This window comes from Setaria viridis, chromosome 4 (assembly GCF_005286985.2).
Source record: "Setaria viridis chromosome 4, Setaria_viridis_v4.0, whole genome shotgun sequence".
Taxonomy (NCBI): Eukaryota; Viridiplantae; Streptophyta; class Magnoliopsida; order Poales; family Poaceae; genus Setaria; species Setaria viridis.
Genome location: NC_048266.2, coordinates 3,259,972 through 3,286,699, shown reverse-complemented (window position 1 = coordinate 3,286,699; position 26,728 = coordinate 3,259,972). Strand labels below are relative to the sequence as shown.

The following is a 26,728-nucleotide window of genomic DNA, read 5'->3' as shown; positions in this document are numbered from 1 at the left end:
TAACTCGATTTGGGGATGGAGACGACATTCACGGCCCGACTACAACTATCCAAGGGTGCTGCGCCTTAGCAACCGATACACCACCTCCAATGGTCGCCGCGATCTTGTGGAGCACGATCAACCAAACCACTAGGGTAATTCCTGCAAGCAATCGAGGAACAAGCAAGAACAAGTAGAACAAGCAACTCAATTGCAAATATGGAGATAAAAACCAATATGAACTCATAAAGTTGGGGTTCTAAATCAAGTAGAACAAATGGTCTAGTCGAACACGCGTCTACAAGGAAGTAGTAATGGCTAAACTTTCAACAAAATAAAACCCGATCTGTTTGTAGCAGCTCTAATCCTTATTAACACCTAGGAGGATGACCAGGGGGGTGTTGGGGTCATGCTCCAACCCTAGGACATGTCCCTAATGGATCCAACTTGATACACGGCCCATTGGGCCAAAATAAGGTGACACAACACTTTTGGATAGAAAACCTCTCGGTGGTAATTCGGTCATTGCAGCCACATCAAAAAAGATATGGATATGAGTCTAGATCCATATGAAAATAGACTTCATAAGTATTCCAAGGAGTACTTGAACACCCAAAACGGAGTTCGGATGAGGTCGTGACAGCTGTTGCAAGTTGGCATAGAGCTGCAGTCCGACTCTAGCCCCAAAATGTGTTGGATTGGATCTCTTTCTTTCCTTGGGCCAAAAGTGACGTGGTGGCCTACTGGAGAACGTTGGGAATATTTGGACTTGGCCCCCCAATCTACTTCTTTGGTCCTCCATACCTTCCATGTGTGTTTAATACTATTTTTAATCCACGTATGTATTTCTGAAATTGACAACGAACACATGTCATGGTGCAATATCAATTCATCAAATGTATCAAATACAATCGTGGTAAAGAATTGTTTCACCTGTGAATCAAAAGTTACTAATATGGTTGTATCCGAGTAGGTGATCTCCTCATCATTCTCCCCTTCTTGGCTCCAATGGCATTCTAAGGTGCTTGCTTTGATGTTGGTGCATAGAGCGATGACAATGCTGCATGGCCACAACCAGTAATGCTCCCCTTCTTTAGCCTTACCCTATTGCATATGGGAAAAACTAGAAAAACTTTGCAAGACATTATTAGTGTTAGTGCAACCCTTATTTGATCATGATATTGTTGCCCAAAAGGATATTTCAGATTAGAGCAAATATAAACTTTATGCACCAAATATTCTCCTTTGTTGTTGTATTTGCCAATTGGATAAAGCGAACAATGATTAAAACTTGGCAAACCAGAATCAAATTTAAGTTTCTCTTTTAGGCAATTTAGATTACACAGAATATCAAATTCAATATAACCTAAAGTATTTAAAGAGGATAGCAAATTCAGTTCATCTTGTGCATAAGTAATAGAATGAAAATGCTTATCTTCAGCACATTTATATGGTTCCAAACTAAAATTATCACACTTATTCAGTACTTGTGGCATAGGAGTCAAAGAATCATCAGCACACAAGTCCTCTTCATCATAAGGAACAGCAAGTAATTCATTTTGTGACAAAGGAAAATTGACAGTGGGTTTCACTATTTGTTGCTCTTCATTAGCATGCAGAGTGGATAAATTTTGGATATTATGAGTCACATCATTCTTGCAATTATTCACAAATACTAGAATCTTCTTTTCAGCATTGGGAGCAAGACAAAATAATTGACCAATATGGCTATAATAATTGCTAATTAATAAGGTTTGAATTTCAAAATTGTGCCCTCTCATGAACCTACTCATAACATCTTCCATTCACTCATCTAATCCACCAAACATGATACAAATTTTAAAATTATAGAAGTATTCTTTCACAGTCCTACTATCTTGCCTCAAGTTGACTAATTTTGCAAGCAAATAATTAGCATAATATTCCGGAATGAATGCATCTCTAAAAAGAAATTTGAAGTCTTCCCAAGATTCTAGAACTTTGTTATTCCTACAAATGTGTTTCCATTCTAGCAAAGCATATCCAGTCAAAACATTAGAGGCAATATAAATCTTTTGTTTCTCGGACAAGTCATGCTCATCAAATTCATTATCTACTTTTAGCTCCCAATCAATGTAAGTTTTAGGATCAAACCATCGTATAACGGCAAGTGTTGAATAACATTTTGAATATGAGGGTCTAGTTTCAATAGCTCAAAAATCTCCGTATCACCTGCCATGATTAGTAGAAAATAAGAAACACAAAAATAATATGTATCCTCCTGTCAACTACTAGGATATGTCGGTTGTAATTCTCTCAAACTCAACTTGTTAAAACAAGCCCTTACAAGTTCTTACCAAGCCAAACAGGAGGTGACGGCAACCAACAAGTCTGCAACCGCGGAAGAAAGTGTATTGGTACCAAAGCAACAATCCCTATCAAGCTGTAGTCGAATATGTGGAGCTGTAGGTGGGCTGAAAGGAATTTACAAGGAAGTACTAAAACCACGTTAGTTGTAAGCGAATTGAACAAATGCTCAATGATGTTATTGTGCTGGTCCTAGGCTAGAACGTGCTAGAGACGCGAGCCTGGTAACAGAGCTGCGGTCTGAATCCAGCCCCAAAACGTGTTGGATTGGATCTCTTTCTTTCCTTGGGCCAAAAGTGACGTGGTGGTCTAGTGAAGAACGTTGGGAATACTTGGACTTAGCCCCCAATCTACTTCTTTGGTCCTCCATGCCTTCCATGTGTGTTTAACACTATTTTTGATCCACGTATATATTTCTGAAATTGACAACGAACACACATCATGATGCAATATCAATTCATCAAATGTATCAAATACAATCATGGTAAAGAATTGTTTCACTTGTGAATCAAAAGTTACTAACGTGGTTGTATTCAAGTAGCTGATGTTCTCATCAGTTTTGGATTCATACACGTGTGATCTCTATATCTTGCAAAGACCAGAAATTGCAGCACACCTGTTTATTCGCTGTAATTTTGCTAATGCATGCTGGACTTCTATTGGCGTGATAGTAATATCTACAAGACCAATTCTGCAGATAATCAGAAGGATCAGGCAGTAACTGGGAGTCCCTAATCCCTTTCTTCGTGGAAATAATCATCCTAATAGCCTGGAGTATATGAACAATAAGAAACGACTTGATCTTCAATAAATCGACCCTACTGTTGCATCTTGTAGGAGGAAATTTATCTCGAAGTTCTCTCTTGTGCTTTTAAGAGCAAACCCCAGCCTTTTGAATTCAATGGAGCTATAGCTAAACTCTCTGTAATCTTTTCTTCTTGGCTCTCTCCCTTCCTGCCTAGTTTCTTTTTTCTTTTCTCCTTCTTTTGTGGTGGTTCTTTTTTTATTCCTGTTAACTCTTTTTGCATGTGTTTGGTTTTGGAACCAAGTGGAATGGGTTGGGTTCATCCCACTTTTATGGATTGGGTTCAACCCATCTTGTATTTGGATGAGAGGGATGTGTTCATCCCAGTCTTTTGTTTGGTTGGAGGTGTTGTGAGGGATGGGATGGATGCCATTTTAACACCATTAGCAATGGATCCCACCTGTCAGCTGCGGGACCCATATGCCATCCTTTTCTTTTTTTAACTCACCTTATCTTCTTCCTCTAGCCTCCCTCCCTCTCCCCGCGCCGGCCGCCCTCCTCCCTCCCCCACGCCGCCGCTCCTCCCTCCCTCCCCCACGTGGCTGCCGCTCCTCCCTCCCTCCCCCACGCTGGCGGCCGCTCCTCTACGCCGGCCTCTTCCTCATGCTCCTCTGCGCCTCTCTCTCCTCACACGTGAAACGGACGCCAACGACGTGCATGCGGGTCGAGTGTGTCCGCTCGTTTTGGATGGATGCATTCAACCCACATCTAGGAGTAGTATTCCCTCCTGGATCTGACCCAACTCAGATACATTTTCAACCAAACGCGGATCGATGGGGTCAAACCCGTTCCAACCCGATTCGACCCAAATCAAACACACCCTTTATTTGCAATATATTACCAGTAGGGTGCGCCCCTCCGGTTTCCATAAAAGAAAATGTTCTCTGAACAGATCATCAGGTCCGTCGGTTCTCCATGGACTCCGCCGGTGATGTGCCAATCATAGACTTGAGCAAGCTGCGGGGCACCTCGTCGGAGAGGTCAGCTGCAGTGCAGGATGTCGGCAGGGTGTGCCAGGAGAAGGGGTTCTTCCAGGTGCGTTCATGGCTTCATGCTCATCTCCCTCGATCGAATGATTAATTAGCCTCTGATCGATCTGCTCCAATATATCCGTGTGTGTCTGTCCCTGTCAGGTCATTAACCATGGGATCAGCACGGACATCCTCCGCAACGCTCTCGCCGCCGCCGCCGCGTTCTTCAGCCTGCCAATGGATGACAGGTCGGCCCTGGCGTCCGACGACATCACCCTGCCTGTCCGCTACGTCACCTCGTCCTCTGCACTCGACGGTGGCGAGGTCAAGGTCCATCGACATGTCCTGAAGCAGTACTCCTATCCGTTGGAGAAGTGGATCGGCAACTGGCCAGCAAAGCCATCGCAGTACAGGTCTGCTCTTGCCTGCCTCGATCGCATCGCAGCCCTCATCGTCACTGGCAATCGACAATTCAGTAACCACTTTAAAATTTGCAAACTTTTTCTTTTTCAGGGAGAAGATGGGCAAGTATGCAAGGGAAGTGAGGAATAAGCTGGTGTCAGACCTAATGGAAGCCATCACCGAGAGCCTCGGGCTCGGGCGCTACTACCTGAGCAGCCAGATGGAGAATGGCTTCGAGATGATGCTCTTGAGCTTGTACCCCCCGCCGCCTGTGAGCTCGGGCAGCGACGACCTCCGCTGCGGCGACCACACGGACTACACCTTCATCAGCGTCATTCTATCGACCCACGAGGGCCTCGAGGAGCTCGACCGGGTGACCGGGGCGTGGCTCGCGGCGCCGCACCGGCGCGGAGCCGAAGGCGGATCGCCGCCGCCGCCGCCGTCCCTGACCGTGCACGTCGGGGATTGCCTCGAGGCCATGAGCAACGGGCGGTACAGGGCGGCGGTGCACAGGGTGCTCTGGGGACGGGGTGACACTGACACGAGCAGGGTGTCTATAACCAGCCTGACGAACTGGGCCATGGATGAGAGCGTGGAGGTGGCCAAGGAGCTGGTGGACGACCGCCATCCGACCATGTACAAGGGGAGCACTCTGAGGGACTACACCCGGTTTCTCTTGGCCGGCCGGGCCAGTGGCAGCACCTTCCTGGAAAGCCTCAAGATCAATTGATGGAACATGGGCATCAAAGAAGACGTTGAGCACGTGATGAAATTTGCTTGTTTACGGAGTATTTGCATTGCGTGATCCATGTACTACCTTTATGTTAAGAAAACGCCTATCCGCTAGCGCCCGTGACTTAAGCTAAGTCATGGTGACTTAGCTTAAGTGGTGTCAAGTGGTTGTCTAATAAAACCCAGAGTCATTGATGTCAAGTGGTTGTCTAATAAAACCGAGAGTCATTGATGTCAAGTGTTTTATCATATTTTGATCAGATAGAGTTTTTTCTAACAGCTTTTATAATCTCTTTTATAATCTCTAGCTGATCCATATACAGAACTTGTGGAAGGAAGCGTTCCGGTATCCGTTCCCGTTCATTATTTGTGGTCTTGTTCCGTCCTCCAACCTACCCTCTTAAGAGCATCTTCAGCGGACTCCCATTTCCCAATCCAACTACTATATTGAGAGAGTTGATAAGAAAATAGTACTCCAGCAGTCTCCCTTTACCTTTCCCTTTTTCTAATAATTATTGGGACAACCCAATAATTCACCGCAACTCTCTCAATAACAATGAAAGTGATATTGGGATATCCTTATTAACTACTTATTGGGAAACATTTATTGGGATGCTTTCCCAGTATGAAATTGTGCCCTCCCTATCATTCCATCCACCTTTCAACTGGGAGGTGTTTGGAAGTGTACACTCTTAATTTTATGGATTGGTGATCAACACGTTTGGGGGTGTCTGCTAGTTCTATGCAAAGTAAGCGATGCGGTGAAACATTGAAATTAGAGCAAACGACTCTGAATTTTCTTTATTGTAAGTTTGACAGGTCCAACGAAGCCGGGACCTGAATCTTGGGCCTTGTTTAGTTGGTCAAATTGGGAGATGCAAAATTACTGTGCTAGCACCGTAGCACACTGTAGCGTTTCGTTTGTATTTGTGAATTATTGTCCAAATATTGACTAATTAGGCTCAAAAGATTCGTCTCGTAAAGTACAACAAAACTGTGCAATTAGTTTTTAATTTCGTTTACATTTAGTACTCCATACATGTACCGCAAGTTTGATGTGATGGGGAATCTTCTTTTTGCATAGTGTCAAAGTTGGGAGTTGGGGGTAACTAAGCCCTTGTTCCCTCCAAACTCCCAACTTTGATACTATGCAAAAAGAAGATTCCCCATCACATCAAACTTGCGGTACATGCATGGAGTACTAAATGTAGACGAAATCAAAAACTAATTGCACAGTTTTGTTGTACTTTGCGAGACGAATCTTTTGAGCCTAATTAGTCAATATTTGGACAATAATTCACAAATACAAACGAAACGCTACAGTTGCGCATTTATGGCAAAATGCCAATTTTATCACTCCCAAAGTGGGAAGTAAACAAGGCCTAAACATGGCCTTGGACGCGTTTGATGATCGGTAGATGTATATGCACTGTCAAATCACACGGAAGTTTAACGATAACCCATCAACTCATCAAGTACGGCAGGGCGACTATCGATTTTCCTTTCAACGGCAGGATCGATCCTCCCAAAGTGTAATTTCGACGGTGGAGCGGGTTTAGCCTTGAGACCCAAAGTGAAAACCACCAACCGAAACTAGCTCAAAGAGTAAAAAATGCACCGTATTCATAGTTCGAGGGTACCTTTTATATGGTTTTAGAGTTGGAGGTCCAAAATCAGACTTTCTTCAGGGACAAAAATGTACTTTACCCTACAAATAAACTATCTTATCTCTTCCCTTGCACCAACTATTTGCTGGCGGAGTGGTGGTGAACTGAGCCCAGAAAATTGGACTTTAATGTGGTGTTCCAGTCATTGTCAGCTCAAAAAATGAGGTACAAATTATAAAGTTACTGGATCTAGCGCTACTTGTGGGCATGCGATTCTACATCAGGTACCAGCTTTCGTGGTGTTTTCTTCTTCTGCCTGTACTTGGCGTAGGAGTACCAGACACCTCCCAATGTGTTGATCACCAGTCCAGTAACATTAAGAGCATGTACTTCCACACCTCCCAACAGAATAAAACCCAGGGTCTGAACGTCCAAGAGTGGGGGGAAAAACAAGGTGTAAGATGTCTTGCATCTAAAACTTGGGCTAAAATGCATCAAAGGTTGGTCAAGCAACAGATTAAACTGCTAAGAAAGAATGGTGTAAACTTACTGTAGAACCAACACCCTTGAGGACTCCTACTATTGTTGTTGTCAGGGCCGAATTCACGATTGTGCACCAAAACATGGTGAAATTGAGAACGATTCCCATCACCAGTGAAATGACAAGAATAACACTGAATGACGGAGAGGCTGTCTGCAGTTCACCGGATAATCCAAGTTAGGACAGAGGCATCTAGCATATAATTTGATGCGGAAACTTAACAATACTAGTATTGTGTTAATGAACAACATCGAAGTGTGAGACTATTTGCTCAAAAAACTCAGGAGAACTATCGCCAGTCATCATTGTGAGTTAAACGGGTGAAACAAGGGAACTCAAAGAGATTGCTACCTTATAGATGTACTAATCAAATTTTGATCATGCTGAGCACGAGCAGAATACTGACCTTTGCAGATAATACTGTAAGAGAATGGGGGAATTCTCCTGTTGCTATAATGAGGAAAAACAGAAATGGAAGTGACAATATACTGTTGTAGAACATCAAATCCACTGAGGAAAGACCATCCTCAGCACCTGATTTCTCCACCAGAACCAAATACATTGTCTGCATAGTGCATACACATGCAGATGTCAGCTGAGCCTTGCCTCAAACAAGTAAAAGAAAGAAAGATCTAGGATAAATTATCCGAGAACAAAACAAGAGTAGGAATAACGTAACCTGGAAGAAGACTGATGTTAGAGCCATGCAGTATCCATATAGGTCAAAGGAAAAATCTCCAAGTGCTGCAATAAGGACACCTGCAGCGGTGCAGATAACTGAAAGAGTGACCTAAAATAGTTTCGAATTGGTCAGGATGTGGCAAAAATTAGAAAAGAGTTGCTCATTCCCAGGAGAGAAACAATGCATTTCCCTAAATTTTGATCTTGAATTTGCACATGATGAAATTTCAAAACAAAAACGTACAGCAGACCAAGAATTTCAGTCACAATGCCAATGCCTTTTACAATATTTACCTGAAGTGCTCGCACAATTTTACTAGAAAGACATGGTTGCAAGAAGACAAGCACTGATGCTAACCACGAATATTAAGATCTATTGGCAGGAAAGTTTGAAAAGTGTGATTCATGCTACCCACAAGGTTAGAATTCTCGTAAACTTTTGATTAACTATATCAACAGTTAGCTAAATTAATGACTGACACCGGTTGAGATGGGGAGCTCGATTCATTTCCAAAACATCAAATTGAGACAGTGAGGGGCCTACAGCTGTAATAACCATTGTACTCTATGTAAAAGGAAGCCCAAAGAAGTCTCCAGAAATGCATCCTCACCTGTGTTGGTGGCTTTCCCTTTCCCCGTACACACCCACTCACCAACACGGCGAGGGGAGTGATTCTCTTGATTGCAATATACATAGGGATGTTAACCCCTTTCAAGCTTGCTAGAGCAAATCCCACATTTGCATTGTAAAATATTGATATCGGAAGAAGCTTCTTTGCAGTTATCAAGCTGAAGTCTTTTCGTCTAGACATTCCTAGAACTTGACCAAAATGTATCAGTAGCGCTGTGGCTATTTGCTGCAGAAGTAATGGAGAAATTGAACAAAACAACCAGGCTTAAGAACTGCTTTGTTCACAAAAACCAGATAACTTTGTCTAGGCCATGATGTTTAGCAATACCTGTAAAGTGAGCAGGGTCATGGAGTGAACATACTGCATAAGAACTGCTTTGTTCACGAAAACCATTGCCATGGATGCGACTCCATAGGAAAAGGCTGCCGCTAAGCTGCAAGAACATGTATACAGGGAATGGTCAGAGCCTCCAATGCACTTCAATCTTCAATTCAGTCTGAACCGGAAGCTGTAAATGAAAATTGAAAAAGAAAAAGATGCTCTTGAAAATATGTCCACTCCAGCATTAGGTCCTGAACTACTGATGCGGTGAACCATTATTATTTTGTAAACTATTCGTGGCCCTAGTAATAAAGAAGATGGCACTCAACGGTTCACCAAAGTCAATACAAACTCTTAAGCCCTAAGCAAAGTGAAATCTGGCACATTCGATTTAACTATGATGCAGCAAAGAGTGTGTAGTTTAATCAGGGCATGGCATCAATCGGTCAGAGTGTCAGGCAGCTGACTGCATACAAGTACCACTAGAGGAGCAGGACTCTACTATGCACTATTTTGTTCCAAGTTGCCACGAAAATTTAATGAAACGACCCATTTTCTTAGGTAATATAAAGGACTCCAAATCCAAGGCCTGCACGAGCATAATAATAATCTTCCAAACGACGGCATTGTGCCCGTGAGCATTGTGCTGCAGGTCGCCGATGAAGGCTTTGCTCGAGGACAGGGTTGAACAAAAAAAAAAGCAAATGCTACTTGTGTTGTGTGTGCTAATCCGACGAACCAAATGGCAGCGGAAATGGAAATTGCTCGTGGAAATGCCTCCCCCCGCACGCCGCTGATTCCACCCCTATCCAATACAATCGAATCGAGCCTTCGTCTCCGAATCATGCAGCCAATGAATTCAGCTTCCCAAGCGTCGGGACCAGCAAGGGGGCCGCCGCGCCGTTGCCCACACCACACGAAGCACCATGCCGTCCCCAATCCCACGGCGGGGAGAGGGGTAAAGCGGAGCAGGGCAACGCGACGGAGAGCCGCAGCGAGAAAGGGGGAAATGAGGGGGCGCGCGGAGGGAGCTCACCTGAGGATGGAGCTGGGCTCGCCGGCCTCCGCCAGCCCCATCTCCCGACAAGCCGCGGGGTCGCGCGCGGGTGCTCCGTGTCCGGGCGCGGGCTACATGGACCGGCCGTGCCTGGCCGACGCGTGCGGGGGCAGTGCGTGGGGTGGGGGGTGGGGTGGGGGGGAGATCCGGGGCTCATTAAAAGTCAGGCCTCGCTAATTGGTTTAGTACCAATTAACCCTCTCGTTAGCGAGCGGCGAGGAGGCACGCGCGCGGGGGGCGTGCGTGAGGAGGAAGCGATGCGGTCGCTTTCTCGCGCTCAAGCTTTCCCAGGAACCGGAGATCGAGGTGGGGAGTGGGAATGGCCTGCGCTGAGCGGTTCGACTTTGTTTATTTCCATCTATTCTCGTTTACGTGGTAAATCGTTTTAAAGATTTGAATTATGATAAGCTAAAAGTGAGAAGTGAGAAAATCTTCGCTTAGATTATAATCCAAACGTGGATAGGAAAAGCGTATCCAAACAGAACTCTTATGAGAGTCGAGATGGTTTTTTATTAATTGGAGTATAATTATGATTTTGATCTTATTTTTTCAACTTTATAATTTTACCAACTATTCACAAGTCAACGTAATTTTATCATTGATTGTCAACCGTTGAAACATGAGCAAATACGGTCGCTTTCCATTTCTAAGTTAAGGCTCTGGTGGGCTCGGCATGTTTAGTTTCTAACGACGCTCCTCTGAAGGACTAGCTGGATTTCTAATTTTCTGAAAAGCTTCGAACCAATTTGAATTTAAATAATTCTGAATGTAAACCTATTGCCCAAAAAAATAAATGTAACACATGGTTTTTTATAACATACGGTTCATTTATTTAATTTAGAAAACAACATTTTCTCTACAGTAAATATCTTGATAACCATATAAATTTTAGATCACATCAAAAAATATAAGAAAATGAGGTGTAACAGACAATAAGCATGAGCTAATAAATTATAGGTTCGGATAGTGATGACTAAGGACCGTTTTTAATCAAGTAGCCGGACCATGTAATTCCTGCACTTGAAACTCCAAAGGTTTCTTACATTGCAACCAGCCAATTACAAATGCAGATAACATTGAGGCAATATGCATTCAGAGGAGCATGATTACAACTTGGAAATCAGATACTTTGCACCGTTGTATGTATAGCCACATGTTGCTCAATAAAACTCAACTAATTAACCTTTCAGTTTTAAGCAATTTCGGTAAGGTTTGTCACAATAGCTAGTGATTTTAGAGTAATAGGCTAGATAGGATAGCACAAACTGGAAATCTAACAAAGTTTCAATTTCTAATATCATCTGGAGTTATGGATAATGGTCAAGTTAGTACTCCCTCCTTTTCAAATTGTAGGTCGTTTTGGTTTTTCTACACTATATCTAGATGCATAATAATATCTATACACCTAGAAAAGTCAAAACGACCTATAATTTGGAACCGAGGGAGTAGAAATTAAGAATAACACGTTAGCCATGCAAGCTTATTACACCATGCTTCAATGTAACCGTACAAACCAAATTTTAGTAATATTAAGGCATTACTAAGAGATTATTCACTACGTAGACTACACAATTCTGTAGCAAATTCATGACTAAAAAGGTACTATTTATTGCATCCACAGTTTGGAGTGACTACTTATAGGGCCCTGCCCACACCTTGGCTACTACTCATCTCGACCTGAATGGAAACTTGAGGCACTGAGCCATTGCCCGTGCCGTTGTGCAGAGCACTACCCTGCATTGGACCACCCGCCTCTTCATCTCCGCTGCCCCCATGTTGTGCACCCTGGGAATCGCCATCCCTGCCTTCATGGAGGAGTTGATCAGGCACAATGCCATTGAGACGCACACTTCCATCATTCCCGTTGGTGCTTTGCGATTCAGAACTTGTCACTCTGGAGTACCAGCTGGCATAGACCGACAAGATGACGCTGATAAACAGCATGGAAGCAGAGACACCGGCCGTTATGACAAACAGACCAGAGAAACTTCGCAAAGTGAGAGGCTTGTAATTGACATTCTGGCTGTCGTCGCCCATAAATGGCGCGGCTGAGTGAAACCATTTCCTTTCAATTTGTAAGCTCTCATTCCCTCCAGTCAGGTCCAAGATGGCAATCGAGAGTTCATGCACCAGTGGAGTGCCTTTAGGAAACACCTGAAGACAAGGATGGCATTAGCAGCAAAAGCTGTTGAAAGATAATGTGTGGAAGTACTGCAGCAAGGAACTTACAAAACCAAGTCCTGGGGTCTTGCAAAGGGGCTCGCCCATCTCGAACTCTTTATTGTTTCCATCAGAGAGGAAATAGGTCAAATAGGGAATCTCATCCACGATGGCCGACACCCCACCATTCTTGGATCCCTTCCTCAAAGCTTCAGCATATTCTGCTTGGTTGTTGTAGGGCTTGAGCTTCTTCTCTTTGGCTCCTTGCTTTATCAGAAAGGAGCGCACAAATGCTCCATCTTGGTATCCGATGTAATCACCATTGCGCACCAGCTGGTCGAGACCAGTCACCGATGGACGGAGCCTTTTTGCGGTGAGGATGGATGACAAGTTTGCTGTGTAGCTCTGCACTAGAACCAGTACTGCAAAACACCATATCACAACAACAACTTTTGAAAGAGGGCTTCTAATTATTTGGCCTGTAACACAGTAACGCAGAAAGCTACATAAAACCATTTATAAACCTTCACATGTAATTGTTAGCAAGTTTGAGCTCAAGGTGCTGACCGTGAGAAAACGTCAAAGTAGAGAAAGCAAAGTATGAGGCAGTGCTGAATTGTCTCACAGTTGATCCTTGGTACACTGGATTGCTGGGTCGTTCAATCATCCACACAACAAAGGCAGTCAAGAAGAAGAAAACCACAGTAGTAAGCCAAAGTTCTGTCGTGAGTGGATCCAAAAATATCCATTGGATTGGTGGTTTCGAGTCGTTGTCAGCGAGTACAAGTAAAGATACCCCAGACTGTGCGTATGGCATTGTAAAATCTGCATCCCTGGCTCGGTCAGCGGTTATGGTCACGTCACCTGCTGCTCCATGGAACATCTGTTCATTCAGCAGAGGGAAAACATAATTAACAAACAAAAAAGAAACGAAATATGAAAAAGGAAACCGTATATATTTAAGGCTTACCCCTATAGATACATTGCGTACTAGCTCATCATATGTTCCATTGAAGGCATGCAACTCATACCGTGGAGGATGTTGTAGTTTCGACATAGCGGTCTTGAAGATATCAATGGCAAAGTCCAAAAAAATTTGAAAGCCATGTTTCACTGGCACAGCAATTATGAGCTTCTCATTTCCCCTGGGCGCTGCACTTGGGTATCTACTCACTAATCCTCTGTCATCGATTCTCTTGGTATCTGGATTAAGAAATGTTTGAGAAACATATGTCAATGTTGTTGTGTGTGACAGCCCAATCTTCTCAAGGTCTCATGCCCTAAGGAAGGAAATAAACTGACACAGCAATAAACATGATTTATCACTAATGGCTAAATTGTCGCAATTGTTTAAAATAATTATATTGTGTTCTTGTACCTATTCCCACCACTGAATAAGTTCCATACATGTGGCTTTATATGCAATACAATCACACTTTTAGTTGTTGTTAGACCATGTTAACGTGATCTATGGCAGATAGCAGTAATTAATTTTCCTGTGATTGCGGAGCTAATAAATTTTCCAGTACTAAATTATTGGTTGATATGGAGTATGGTTTCAGAAAAGGTATTCATTTCCGAATCTATTGGTTACCAGCATGCGCTGACGCGACAGGATCTCCTCGCGAGTCCGTGACGTGCAGGCCCGCCCGCGTAGCGTGGCTAGGGTGCTTCATGTAGGAGCCATCCAGCGCCATGGAAATGCTGGCGAGGCTCTTCCTTCCACCAACGATAGGCACCGTCGTCGTCGTTGCGGCCGCCGCCGATCCTCTAACGCTCCAAAACGTGAGCAAAAAGAGGAGAGCAGCGACGAGCAAGCCTGACCTCCTCTCCATATTGCGCGCTAATGATCAGCCTGCAGCTGGGATCGACACAGCTAGATACTTCTACATTTATACAGCGAGGGAGAGCGACGGGAGCTGGAGATAGAACAATGTCAACGTGAAGGCTGGAGAAATTTCCTCGACAAATGGTACTTTGGCCGGTGGCTGTGCTCAGTCTCTACCTCTAGCGAATGTGTGTTATAGCGACTTTCTTGGATCCGATGGGAAGAATTTGGTGAGGTCTGCTTGATACAAGCACTATATTTCTTTAAGTTATTTAGTTTAGGTGGTTATTGAAAGGTCAATGGCCCTAACTTAGTGTCCAGCAGATTATTTTGGTCATAATATGAGCATAATTAATAGGATTAACAATGTTTGTACGCAACAAGCTAGGAAACTTCATGGAGCTCTTCAATAATGAGTGACATGTTATTTTGGCTCAAGTAATTATGAGACTTGGGAGTAGCTAGCGTCTTATTTTCCTGGGCTGTAATATATATTAGCAGGGGTTTAGTAGCTTCAATTCATCTGGTGTCTTCATGTTAATTAGTTGCCTAAATAATGATATACCCGGCCCGTCTGAGGATCCTCGTGAGATCTGGCTCTAACAAGAACTACGAGAGAGCAGGAGATCTCTGATAGAAGTTATCACCGCAACTTTGTGTTCTTTCGATCATTTACATTTCCTGCCAGTCTTAGTGGTGTCATGGAAGGTTTCATAGGCATTAAATCATATGGCACATCAGTAGTTTTGCTGACTTGGCAACCTAATTATGAATTTATGAGGGAAGAGAGGAGAGAGGAAAGGGGAGTTTCATCCCTATAAAACCCACCTAGCACAGTTACCAAGTCCCATGAAATCTAATGAAACTTGCACTGAGGATGTTATAGTTTCATCGCAAGATACATTTGATCATAACTCCACGCAAAATTAAATACGGCTGTCTATGAAACTATACAATGAAACTATGTACTGAGAGTGACAGTTTCATTTCTTAGAAAAGATGATATGGCAGTATTGGTAACAGTACAACGATGAAACCATGCATTACATGTTTGCTGATGGGGGGGGGCGGGGGGCGCACGGTCCTGCCACCCCCTGGCTACAACCTGCAGGAGATGCGATGCTCGTGGGTGGCGGCCCACTAGGCGCTGCGCCGCCTGGTGACAGGAAAGGCTCCGGCGAGGCTTGCGAGCATCGGAAGCTCCACATCGCTACGCCGCCCTCTATGAACCTACCTCGTGGCGAGGCCCACGGGCGCTTGCAGCTCCAAATCGTCTCGCCACCGTTCGTGACTTGCCCTGTGGTGAGGTTCGTGGGCGCTCGGGGCTCCGTATCACTGCGCCGTCATGCCCATCCGTGCTCCTTCCAGTTCCAGGTGGCAAGGCCCACGCGTGCTCGGAGCTGCACATCGCCACGCCGATGTCCCCGACCGTGCTCCTTCCCGATGGCGAGGCCTGCGCGCTTGTTGTCCGTGGACGTCCGCCTTCGGATCAACGACGTCCTACCACCATCTCCGAGTGGTGAGCCAGCGCTGCTTCTATCGCCATCGGCTGTCCTAAGTGGTGAGCCAGCGCTGCTTCTACCGCCATCGGCTGTCCTCGCGAACCAGTTCTAGTGCTGGCCGTCGCCTACAGTCTACTTCTTCCATCGTTAGCACGTTATAGTCGGGCTGGCCGCAAACCATGGGCAAGTGTTTGATGATGCCCTCGCGCGTTTCTATAGCCTAACCTTTATCTCGGGATGTGAAAAACATCATGTGTTTACTTTTATTTTTTATCTTTGCAAGGGCAAATGTACGTGGAGGCTTGGGGGCTTAGCCCCCCGCCCCCTCCTCCCTACCACCCCCACACCCCCACCTACAGAAAGAAGGGGGTAGAGATGAAGGAGGAAGAAGTAATAACAAGTCTCCCTAAATGTGAAACCTGCCTCTTGTACATATCATTTCTTGCCTTCTTAACTATAGAACAAATAATTATCATGAGGTTTTGGATGTGTACCTAAACCCAACAAGCTTCAATTATTCTGTGAGGTTTCCTCTAGAACAATTCCACTAGAAAAATTAATTCTGTTGGGACACCGATAAGCAATTTAATAACTTTGTCACTTTATCTCTGTTGGGACTTGCTTGTCTGTTGGCTGACACAATTAATTTTTGTACGGAATTTTGCTATTCTCCTTACGGGATTTAACGCACAGGAAAACTTTGGTTTGCCATAGTGCCAGACTGCTAGTGTATGAAAAATGATCGCAACACTTTGGATGGTGTGGTACGGTGTTCCTGGATGTAAAAAATGGGGTGCGTATGATAAAGATATACGCACTTTCACGGTGGGGTTTCTTTGATGGGATACATTTTGCGTGGACCTAGCTAGCATTAAGCTGAACTGGTATAGTTAATAGTGATATAATATAAATATAGAAATGGAGGGCTGTAATAGCATTTGGAGTAAAATATACGGCGGTTCCTGTTGTTATTTAGGATCTCTAAACTCTTAAAATGCATTTTTATGTCCATGAACTTATCTCAAAATGCCATCTGGATCCATAAACTTTGAAAACACATTTTCAGATCCCCAACTTGTCTCGGAATGTCATTCGAGTCTTTAAACTACCTGCAAAACAAAAATTCAAGTCTTTAAACTCTCAAAGTGTATTTTAAGATCCCCAATCAAGCACTAAGCAATACATGCGCGATCATTAACATAAGGTGGTTGTGAAGGCAACGAGCAAGGAGGATGCATTGCCATCAGCGACATGTGACAAGTTTTGAGATTTGAAAATATATTTTGAGAGTTTAGGGATCCGGATAAAATCCGAGGACAAGTTTGGGGGTCTAAATATGCACTTTGAGAGTTTATGGACCCAGATAACACCTTAAGTTAAGATAAGTTTGGGATCTAAAATACATTTTGAGAGTTTAGGGAGGTGTATTTTACTCTCTAGCATTTATATGGACTTTAACTCAAATAGCCAATTTTGATTTAAAAAACACAATTAGTCAATTTTTTTTAAAAATGTTTATAATCACAAGAGTAACTTTTTTTGAGAAAAAAATAATGACCCATGTATTTTAGCCGTTTTGAACTGTTCATCCTTGGTGGTAAACGTATTTTGAGCAATCAACGGCATGGACCAGACCAGTACTTGAAATCAAAGTCGCGCGCGGCTGCCTTGAAAATAACATTTGGGCCGGCAGATAGATCAGGTTCATGCACGTATACACTGAATGACATGCACTGTAGAATTTAGTCCGTGCTTCAACTTATTTCTTACATCAACGCGCCATGACGTAAACGTTTTGGACTTTTGGGATAAGGTTGTTGGTAATCTGTCAGTTACATCTGAATGTAACATTCCAGGTACGGTACGGTCTACATTTTTGTTCCGTTCCAGAACGAGCATTGTGTTTCTCTTAAGCTGTAGGGATTTACATGTAGAAAACTTCGATCAGCTGTGGTTCAAGAACGTACGGAACTTTGGGTTCTACTGAGCCGTCTTTTTATCGTTTTAATCTTTTTTAAATAAATGATTACTTGTTCAAGTGTCCCGTCTACTAGAACACATATGCATGCGTGCAGATGCAATCGGATGAATTTTCGTTGTAATTCAGTGGGCACCTGGTAAATGAGTTGTTTTAGAAACGAGCAGAACTTTCTGCGAAATGCCATGAGTAGAGAAATGTGCACACTATATAATATACATATACTCTAGCGTAGTTTGCCCCTGAGAACCCATTGTCGTCGACGACTTAAAAAGACAACGGTTTGTTTCACTGTCTACTTGAAACCCTTCGTCGCAGCAAGACTGGGCAATCTGGTCTGACAAGTTCAGCACTTCATCTGTGATCCGTGCCTATTTTTCTCTAACTAAGAAACTCAGTCAAGCATTATTGTGGAAAACATCCATTTTACTCTTCTCGCCAATCCACTTTGTTGTGTAACCTCTGAACAAAATTTGAACTTAATTTACTCCATCAAATTATTTCAGTTGGTCCAATCTACCCTCTAATGATATTTCTCTTTTCTATTCCTTAAGTTGAGTTTGAATTTCAAATTTTGTTAGTTGGCTTATAATATGATGCTATACGATAGAAAAAAAAATACATGCGTTAGAATTTTATCATTATTACTTTTCATACAATTTTATATCTCTAAGATTAATTTCATATTAAATGTTCCTAACTTATGAAAATAACTACAAAAGATTCTTATTATAATTTTTTAATGTAAGGCATGCACTCACAAAATTTGAACTTAAAATTTAATTCGAATTCGGAGAAAAAAAAGAAAAAACTAATTAGAGGGTAGATTGGACCAACTGAAATAGTTTGAGAGAGTAAAGCAACCCTAAATTTTGTTCAAAGGATTAAGCAGATAAAGTGAATAGGTGATGTGAATAGGTGATGGGAGTAAAATTAATTTTTTTTCAGCACTATGAGTTCTCTCGTGTTAGACGGTATAACTTATCTTGTTCCTTTTCCAAGTCATCATTGTGGAAGACTTTCGAGTCCTCGCTGGTAGAAAACGAGCATTAGTTCTAGTTGGGAAACTTCATATATCTCGATTTTTCCAACCGACATCGCAAGTCACAAGTCACGCAATTTTTCACACGAAATATGCGCGTGCGTGGTGCATGGGATTCGAACCCACGACCTCAATCCTCGCGCGTAGCTTTCTTACCATCTCACCTACACAACACATCTGATTGAGTAGGCACTACTAGAAAAACGACATTTCGTCCTCCCTTAGTACCAATCACATTTTAACCCGGTACTAATATTAGCATTAGTACCGAGTTCAAATTTGGGACCCTCGGAGGCCTTTTAATACCGGGTCGTAACACCACCCGGTACTAAAGGGGTATTTTTAGTATCGGGTGGTGTTATGACCGGTACTAAAGGCCCTCCACGGGTTACTTCAAAAGAAAAGAATATCTACCTCCATCACATGTGTTGCGTAGGTGGGATGGCAAGGAAGACTCACGCAAGGCTTGAGGTCATGGGTTTGAATCCCACGGACCGCGCACGACGCGAGGCTTTAATTCAGGACCGCGCATGACGTGAGGCTTTAATCCGGGTTTGTAACATCAGCCGGGACTAAAGGATCACCTAAAGCCTCTTTAGTCCCAAGTAAAAAATAACCGAGATTTTTGTTGAGATCACCTAAAGCCTCTTTAATCCCAGGTCAAAAATAACCGAGATTTTTATTGAGAATGGAATGTCGTTTTTCTACTCGTGCCCTGGAGCATGCTGGCGCTTTTTGCAGAGAGTGGCAACTCAGGACACGGCACCGTGGGTTCTTTCCATGATGCAGATTCGCAACTTTTGCCCTGGTTCTGTTGAGCAAGTCAATTGATTCTAAAACGATCATCCAAATTTACATAATTTTATAAAATATAAGTGTTGAGTGTGGGTGTATTTCTGGGATGGGGTCCTTGTAACCCTTCTTTGTATTCCTTTCTCTCTTCTTAATGAAATGGAATGACACAGCTCTCCACCTTTTTCAAGAAAAAAAAGTAGATATAGACACATCTAAAACTGGCTAATCCAGTCTAGGGCTCTGGGCTATCATATACACAGAATTCTGTAGCACATCTTCAGTCAGTGACTATTTGCAAAAAAAAAAAAGGTGCTCTTTGTATCTGCTGCCTACAGGCCCCTGCCCACACCTTGGCCAGTATCACTCATCTCGATCTGGATAGAAACTTCAGGCACAGAGCCATTGGGCATGCTATCCTGCATTGGACCAGCCTCTTCGTCACCGGTGCTTCTGCCACTCCCAGGAGCACACTGCTGGGAGTTGTTACCCCTGATCTCATGAAGGCGTTCATCAGGCACAAAGCCATTGCCCCTATCGTTCTGCAGAGCACTAAATTCTCCATGACGCACACTCCCGCCATTCCCGTCTTGCGATACATGACCTCTCGCTCTGAAGCACTTGGCATAGACCGACCTGGCGATGCTTATAACCGTCACGGAAGCTGAGATACTTCCAGTGATGACGAAGAGACCGGAGAAACTTCGCAAAGTGAGAGGCGCTGAATCAGCAATCGAACTGCTATCGCCTTTCAATTGCGCAGGTGAGCCCAACCATTCCTGTTCGATTCTTGCGCTCTCGTTCCCTCCGGTTAGGTTCAGGATGGCAACTGAGAGATCATACATCCGTGGAGAGCCTCTCGGAAACACCTGAAGACACAAAGGATGGTGCTGGTTTGGTCAGTTTTCCTTGCCAAGGCACAAGACAATTTTTTTATATAAAAAAAGAAAATGTAGCATATAGCAAGGAACTTACAAAACCAAGTCCAGGGGTCTTGTACAGGCGCTCGCCCATCTCGAACTCTTTATTGTTTTTATCAGAGAGGAAATAGGACAAATAGGGAATCTCATCAACGATGGCTGACACTCCATCATTCTTGGATCCCTTCCTCAAAGCTTCAGCATATTCTGTTTGATTCTTAAAGGCCCTTAGCCTGTCTGCTTTGGGTCCTTTACTTATCAGAAAGAAGTGCACAAATGCTCCGTCTTGGTATCTAATATAATCACCATTGCTCACCAGCTGGTCGAGACCGGTCACCGATGGCCGGAGCCTCTTTGCAGTGAGCATGGATGACAAGTTAGCAGTGTAGCTCTGCACTAGAACCAGCACTGCGAAGCACCATATCACAACGACAACTTTTGACAGAGGGCTTCTAATCATTTGGCCTATAATGGAATAACACAAAAACTGTTATCTAAGACTGTTGGTGCAAATTCTAGGCCAACCCATGAAAATACTAGAGCGTGCGGATCGTGAACAGACCGAACGGCAGTATGCTGCCTAGACCGGTCCAGCAAGCCGGTTGGACCGGTCTAAGCTTTTGCCTAGATCGATCGTTCGAGGGGATAACTACCACACTTACGTGATGGAGAATAGCTAGATTTACGAGCAAACCAGCAAAGGGATAACTAACATACTTACATGACGAAGAACGACTAGTTTACGAGCAAACTAGCAAAGGCCGTTGAAACTCTCGCCCGGAAGGGACCCGTCGCCGGCGTGCCCTAGGTCGACCAGCAAGTCTAGGACACCATCTCTGATCGTGGAGATCAGTAGACAAACAGCATGGAGGTTGGAAGAGATTTAGGGTTTACGAGATAAAAGGTAAATGCATAGTTGTTTGATTCGATTGGGTTGTCCTCAATCGACCATGACCCTTTATATTTATAGGGTGGGGAGGTCTTGCCCCAGTAGGAGTCAAAGGTTATACAAATCTCGTATCAAAATACAACTTCTAACTCAGATTAGACTGGTCAAACCGGTCAGACCGCCCATCCCAACCGGTCAGACCGGTCAGCGCAAGGCTGAATCTTGCTAGAGCCATAACTCTCTCATCCGGACTCCAAATTGGACATTCCACATATGCCTTTCGATTGCCTTGACGAGATCTACGCAATGGTGAAGCCCAATAAAAGATTTGACAATGTTTGTAAAACCAGTCTGATCGGTTTATAGATCGGTTTGCCCAAATTCAGATAGTAAACTCCTGTGATGCTAATTTTAGTCGTCAACAAAGACCATTCTTAAAGTTTACCATTCTTCTATTACTACAAGAAGCAACATAAAAACATCATATACTGTCAGCTACTTTGAGATTGATTGAGGTGTTGACCATGAGAAAACGGCAAAGTAGAGAAGGCACATTACGATGCGGTGCTGAATTTTGTCACGGTGGATCCTTGGTATGCTGGATTTTTGGGCCATTCGATCACCCAGACAACGAACACTAGTGGAGAACTGAGCATTGGTCCTAACTCTTAGTACCGATTGGTTTTTAACCCGGTACTAATGTGAGCATTAGTACTGGGTCTAACAGCTAGTTCCCCAGAAACCCCCCCCCATGACTTCCTTTAGTATCGGTTAGGGGCTCCACCCGGTACCGGGCCTGAGGGCCTTTAGTACCAGGTGAAGTCTCCACCCGGTACTAATGGGTGACATTTCTCTGAGAACTTTCAAGTTCGGTGCCCTCCCCACCCCTCACCCACCCCGACCCATGGCCCTCCATAGTCCCTCCTCCCCCGAGCCTTATCCGCTCGCTCCCTCCCTGTCCGCTCCCTTCCCCCCACCGCTCCTCCTCTGCCTCCTCCACTACCTCCGCTCCCCTCCGCCTCCCTCTCTCTTCCTGCGTCTCCCTCCCCACCAGAGCTCCGTCTCTCCCCGACCCCCTCCCTCTCCCGCTAGACCTCCCTCTCCCACTACCCCTACCCTCCCCTCTTCGCTCGCCCCTCACTCATGGCAGTGAGGAGCGACAGCAGGGCGAGGAGCGGCGGCAGCGCACGAGGCTGCGGCGGCGTGCGCGTGGATGCGGCTGTTGCCGGGTGGCTGTGGCGCGCATGTGGATGCGGCAGCGGCGGCGGGTGGCTGCGGTGGCAACGGTGAGCCCCCCCCCCCCCTGATCTAGGGGCGGATCAGTGCGGCCGGATCCGGCGCCGGTGCGGCTGGGCTCCGGCGGGTCGTGCTGCCGGGGCGTGCGGTGGAACGAAGCCGGGGCACGTGGTAGGGGTGGCGGTGACCGGGCGCGTCTCCGGCGAGGGTCAAGCGGCCGACGGGAGCGTGGGGCCCAAGGGCGGTGACGGGGGCAAGGGCGGCGGCGGGAGGCAAGGGTGGCGACAGGGGCAAGGGCGGCGGCCGGTAGGATGCAGCTCGCCCCATGACGACGGGGTGCGGTTCGGGTAGGATTTTTTTTATTTTTTAATACCCCTATTTGACCCGGTACTAAAGGTCCCCCTTATTACTAAGGGGGTTAGGAATCGGTATTGAAGGTCCTTTCCCCAACAGTAGGAGCTAGTGAAGAAGAAGAAGCCCACCGTAGTAAGCCAGAGTTCCTTCGTGAGTGGCTTTAGGAATATCCATTGGATCGGTGGTTTCGAGTCAGTGTCAGCGAGCACAAGTAAAGACACACCAGATGGTGCATATGGCATTGTAAAATCTGCGATCCTGGCGCGGTCATCGGTTATAGTCATGTCACGCACAGCTCCATCAAACACCTGTTTATTTCATAAAGAAAAACATAAGAAATGAAGAAACGCAAAAGGGGAAAAACTGCAGGCAAGCTTTGTAAAAGGATACATGGAATGCGTGTAAGGCTCACCCCTTTAGATACATTCTGTACTAGCTCGTCATAGGTACCATTGAAAGCACATAACTCATAGCATGGAGGAGATTGTAGCTTCTCTATAGCTTTCCTGAATATATCAATGGTGACGTTAACAAAATCTTTGAAGGCATGTTTCCTTGGCACAGCTATAAGCTTGACATAGCCCCTTTGCACTGCACATGATTAAGAAATGTTTTAGGATCATATCAATGTGACAGGCCCAATGTTCTCAAGTTACTATGGCCTTTGGTGAACATAACATGGTAGAAAAATAAAAAAAATTCAACCACTAATGACTAAAATGTGACAATGGTTTACAACAATAACGACGATGATGATATGTCATTGTACTTATTCAGGTATTTTATAAGCAATACAGCCAAATATGCTAGGCTTCTACTCTACACTCGCCCTACCGTTGAACGATTATTAGCCATACTTTACATGCTTTATCCTCTCCATTTTCCCTACCATTGAATAATTTGTTCTTAGACTCAAGGATAAATTAAGGCAAAATAGGCGAGTTGATCCCTCAACTAAGCTCCAAGGGTCAAGTTCATTGCTCAACTTTTAGATCGGCTAATTTAGTATCTCAACTTTTATTTCTAGGTCAAACTCGTTCTTGTGCTAATGTAGCATGGAGAGGATAATATGAAAAGTCCCTTCTACCCTTGATCCTTCATTCCCTTCTCAATTCCCACGTGCATCAGGGACCACGAAGAGCAGGCTGTCTTAGCCTGCAAACTGCAGGCGTTAGCACGGCCACAGCATCATGTAGTAGCCATTAATCCGGCTGGATCCGGAGCGGCTACATGCTCAGCTACAGCTAACCGCGATTCGCTGGTCCGTTAGCGCACTGGCCGCAGTGGCACTCCATGAACCATGGCTGCTGCGTTTGACTGGATTACCGTGTGCTGCCAACATCCGGTTCTGATTGAGTTCGTTCTCATCAAGTAGCATTCGTAGTTTGGTGTGGTGTGGCCTTATGGGTGTGTCCATGGCAAGCTGCTCATGCGTGCGTACCTAGTCATACGATCGAAGACAGCAGCTCCATAGTTTAACCATGAGGCAAGCAACTTAATCAGGCAAAAAGGAAATTGAGAAGGGAAAAAGGAGGTAAGGGCAAAAAAGACATTTCATATTATTCTCATGACAAAATAGAGAGCAATATTAGTACAAGGATGAATTTGACTTAAAAATTAAAGTTGAGGGACTAAATTGACAGGGACGAACTTAACCTTCGAGGTAAAGTTCAAGGACCAAAACATCTATTTCACCATAAATTAATGCATTAATACCCTAGTGATACTTGGCAATGCATGCAAATGTCTTCTTTATTAGAGTTCAATTTATTTTCTGGTCAAACAACATGCATGTGTGTGGTACTTTTTGTTGCCTTCACACCTAATGCGATCAAGATGGTTTCTATGCTCTAGTCTTGGCCACGGCCACGTTAACGTATTTATCATAGCTTTAGCTAATTGCTATGCAAGCATATATCCAGATGTATAGCAAAAGAACATAAAGAAAACTAAAACGGAACAGAGGGAACTCTTTCGTTCCTAGTTATGCACCACCTCTATAAATATCTAATATATCTAATAATAGACTAACATGCACAATGGATGCCTTGATTTTTAACATGGGTTTATAGAATTAAAACAATCAAAAGGATATACTATGAATTATCTCTAACAGAGAAGATATATATATAGGCAACGATTGGATGAGGAGGTACGTAATAAGTTTGAAGTTTCTCGGTTACCATTAGCGTCTGCTCACTTTCGCAGCTGATCGATGGTAGCATCTCCGCGTGAACCACAAGCGTGCAGGGCGGCCTCCCTCGCCGCCATGGAGACGCCGGCACGGTTGCTCCTGCTCCCGTGGTCGCTCGCCAGCACGTCGTCCACGGCGCCGCCGGCTCGCCGCGCCGCCGATGCGTCCCGAATCGACGCGAGCAGGATGATGAACAGAGCAGCGAGGGTGAACCGCCCGAAGCGCCTCGGCCCATAATCCATTATATTTTCCCGCTTCGATGGAGTTCTTGTCGGGAATATTTGGACACCAATCATCTCCCTAGCTAGATTCTGGTACCAGCATGCTTCTAAAAATCCTAGCTTCTGTTGTTCGGTGGAGGCGCTAATCGGTGATCAATGGTTGTTTTTTAGTTGTGTCATGTTTTGTCTTTTAATTGTTTGCAAGTTGTGTTCCTCCCGTTCATCTGTTGTACTCCCCATCCCCTTCTACTTCCATCTTGACTCTTGAAGCCACTGTAACCGCGCAAATGTTGTACCATCGTCGGCTTGCTGGCTTCTGTGGTAATATAATTCAGGTGGGACTCTTCGTCCCCCGTGACACGTTAAAAAAAAATCCTAGCTGCTCCAGTATATATATAAGAATTAAGAACACGTGCTTGCTTGACTATCCGCCTGCACGTATTCCTGTTTGACGTTGACGAAACGGCAAAATCACCATGCATCACTCTCACGAGCTCGTGGAAACGTTCCACACGGCAATGCTCTCCAAGTCTCGATCGATCGTGTCCATGAGCGCCCTGTGCGTCAATCACTTGTTCTCGGTCGATTCATAGGGATTGGAACAGTTCGGTTTACAGACAAATTGTCGGGTTCCAGATAGACAGGGCCATACGAGAGGAGAATGTTCTCCATCACTTGACTTTCAAGATTTACCAGAACCGTTACATGCGATGGAGCGGTCACTGGTCAGTGGTCAGTCAGTCTTCCCGCCTGCAGGTTTTCTAAACGACTTGGTCTGCAGAATTGTTCTTCAAGTTACCAGCAGCAGGAAAATGTCTTGTAATAGCAAATCGGTGTTGTAATACCTGGAATCAGTGTTGAATAAATCGGTCGACGGTGAAGAGACCCTTGCTTTGCCGGCAAATCAGTGTTGGGACTGTCGTAACTCGTAATAGCAATTTGTTCCTTGAAGTCAGAAGACAAGCACTCCAGGTCCATATATTCTTCCTGAAAGAGAATTTCTCCAGAGGTGCAGGGATGATATGTAGATATTTTGATGCCCTCGGACAAATCTTCATCATCGAGCTTCAGGTAACTTGAGCTAAACTGTAGCAAGAAATGTCTTGTAAATGCCTCGAGTATCTAGTTTAACCTCCTAGTAATTCATCTCTAATCTATCCGTCCCAATTTTTTCTAACTAACTGCATCAAGTATTCTTACTGTCAAAGAATAGCACCTGGACTATCAATTGGTCCGGCCTTTCTACACTGCAGCGCAAGGTCTGTTTTTCAGGGCAATGAGAACGCGTGGATAGCTCTGATATCTAGTTTATTTACAACCAATGTTTTAAATAGCGGGCTAAGCTTTTTAGCGGCTCGGTTTTTCAGCTATAGCCTCAGATAGCCCCATTTAGCAATTTAACAAAAATGCATGTTACAACTCATAATTTAGTGGATAATTCTCTATTACGGTTCTGAATTATCGCACATCATTGACTGCAATACAAACGAAAAAAGCAAGAACAATGCAATGGTAGAAAGAAAAACACTAGAAACTTC

The 26,728-nt window shown here is 44.4% G+C and overlaps 4 protein-coding genes and 1 long non-coding RNA gene across 6 annotated transcripts; 1 reads left to right on the top strand and 4 right to left on the bottom strand.

The window, feature by feature from the left end:
- Nucleotides 1-3,822: 3,822 nt before the first annotated feature.
- LOC117853327 (uncharacterized) lies at nucleotides 3,823-4,805 on the bottom strand. The gene is made up of 2 exons (XR_004640080.1): nucleotides 4,667-4,805; nucleotides 3,823-4,558 (listed from the first exon to the last, which is right to left on the bottom strand). It is a non-coding gene; the product is annotated as an uncharacterized lncRNA (long non-coding RNA).
- On the top strand, nucleotides 4,032-5,473 carry LOC117853326 (2-oxoglutarate-dependent dioxygenase 21, chloroplastic). The gene is made up of 3 exons (XM_034735718.2): nucleotides 4,032-4,165; nucleotides 4,264-4,514; nucleotides 4,615-5,473. Exons 1-3 carry the CDS (start codon nucleotides 4,046-4,048, stop codon nucleotides 5,231-5,233), a joined length of 990 nt encoding a protein of 329 aa, XP_034591609.1. The 5' UTR covers nucleotides 4,032-4,045; the 3' UTR covers nucleotides 5,234-5,473.
- A 1,368-nt stretch (nucleotides 5,474-6,841) lies between these two features.
- On the bottom strand, nucleotides 6,842-10,214 carry LOC117851404 (UDP-galactose/UDP-glucose transporter 7). The gene is made up of 7 exons (XM_034733217.2): nucleotides 10,054-10,214; nucleotides 9,024-9,129; nucleotides 8,676-8,921; nucleotides 8,063-8,173; nucleotides 7,790-7,948; nucleotides 7,393-7,536; nucleotides 6,842-7,265 (listed from the first exon to the last, which is right to left on the bottom strand). The coding sequence occupies exons 1-7, from the start codon at nucleotides 10,092-10,094 to the stop codon at nucleotides 7,098-7,100; spliced, it is 975 nt and encodes a 324-aa protein (XP_034589108.1). The 5' UTR covers nucleotides 10,095-10,214; the 3' UTR covers nucleotides 6,842-7,097.
- A 1,326-nt stretch (nucleotides 10,215-11,540) lies between these two features.
- LOC117853832 (glutamate receptor 2.8) lies at nucleotides 11,541-14,181 on the bottom strand. 2 transcript variants are annotated; one of them, XM_034736117.2, is made up of 5 exons: nucleotides 13,829-14,181; nucleotides 13,205-13,437; nucleotides 12,802-13,117; nucleotides 12,304-12,713; nucleotides 11,541-12,228 (listed from the first exon to the last, which is right to left on the bottom strand). In XM_034736117.2, exons 1-5 carry the CDS (start codon nucleotides 14,067-14,069, stop codon nucleotides 11,710-11,712), a joined length of 1,719 nt encoding a protein of 572 aa, XP_034592008.1. In that variant the 5' UTR covers nucleotides 14,070-14,181; the 3' UTR covers nucleotides 11,541-11,709. The 2 variants fall into 2 exon arrangements, with proteins under 2 accessions (XP_034592008.1, XP_034592009.1); XM_034736118.2 differs by having other exon boundaries at nucleotides 12,304-12,656.
- A 5,527-nt stretch (nucleotides 14,182-19,708) lies between these two features.
- LOC117852466 (glutamate receptor 2.8-like) lies at nucleotides 19,709-25,265 on the bottom strand. Its single transcript, XM_072293143.1, has 5 exons — nucleotides 25,013-25,265; nucleotides 23,188-23,366; nucleotides 22,999-23,083; nucleotides 20,352-20,761; nucleotides 19,709-20,245 (listed from the first exon to the last, which is right to left on the bottom strand). Exons 1-5 carry the CDS (start codon nucleotides 25,263-25,265, stop codon nucleotides 19,709-19,711), a joined length of 1,464 nt encoding a protein of 487 aa, XP_072149244.1.
- Nucleotides 25,266-26,728: the final 1,463 nt, after the last annotated feature.

Excerpts from the sequence above, each read along its gene's own strand:
- LOC117853326 (XM_034735718.2), top strand. The coding sequence starts at position 4,046 with ATGGACTCCGCCGGTGATGTGCCAATCATAGACTTGAGCAAGCTGCGG. Across the intron at positions 4,166-4,263 it reads AGGAGAAGGGGTTCTTCCAG|GTCATTAACCATGGGATCAG; the intron begins GTGCGTTCATGG and ends TGTCCCTGTCAG. Across the intron at positions 4,515-4,614 it reads GCAAAGCCATCGCAGTACAG|GGAGAAGATGGGCAAGTATG; the intron begins GTCTGCTCTTGC and ends TTTCTTTTTCAG.
- LOC117851404 (XM_034733217.2), bottom strand. The coding sequence starts at position 10,094 with ATGGGGCTGGCGGAGGCCGGCGAGCCCAGCTCCATCCTCAG. Across the intron at positions 8,922-9,023 it reads TGACCCTGCTCACTTTACAG|CAAATAGCCACAGCGCTACT; the intron begins GTATTGCTAAAC and ends TTACTTCTGCAG. Across the intron at positions 8,174-8,675 it reads AGGGAAAGCCACCAACACAG|GTCACTCTTTCAGTTATCTG; the intron begins GTGAGGATGCAT and ends AAACTATTTTAG.
- LOC117853832 (XM_034736117.2), bottom strand. The coding sequence starts at position 14,069 with ATGGAGAGGAGGTCAGGCTTGCTCGTCGCTGCTCTCCTCTTTTTGCTC. Across the intron at positions 13,118-13,204 it reads TACGCAATGTATCTATAGGG|ATGTTCCATGGAGCAGCAGG; the intron begins GTAAGCCTTAAA and ends CTGAATGAACAG. Across the intron at positions 12,714-12,801 it reads TACTTTGACGTTTTCTCACG|GCCAAATAATTAGAAGCCCT; the intron begins GTCAGCACCTTG and ends ACTGTGTTACAG.
- LOC117852466 (XM_072293143.1), bottom strand. The coding sequence starts at position 25,265 with ATGATTGGTGTCCAAATATTCCCGACAAGAACTCCATCGAAGCGGGAA. Across the intron at positions 20,762-22,998 it reads AATGCCATATGCACCATCTG|GCCAAATGATTAGAAGCCCT; the intron begins GTGTGTCTTTAC and ends ATTCCATTATAG. Across the intron at positions 20,246-20,351 it reads AGACCCCTGGACTTGGTTTT|GTGTTTCCGAGAGGCTCTCC; the intron begins GTAAGTTCCTTG and ends TTGTGTCTTCAG.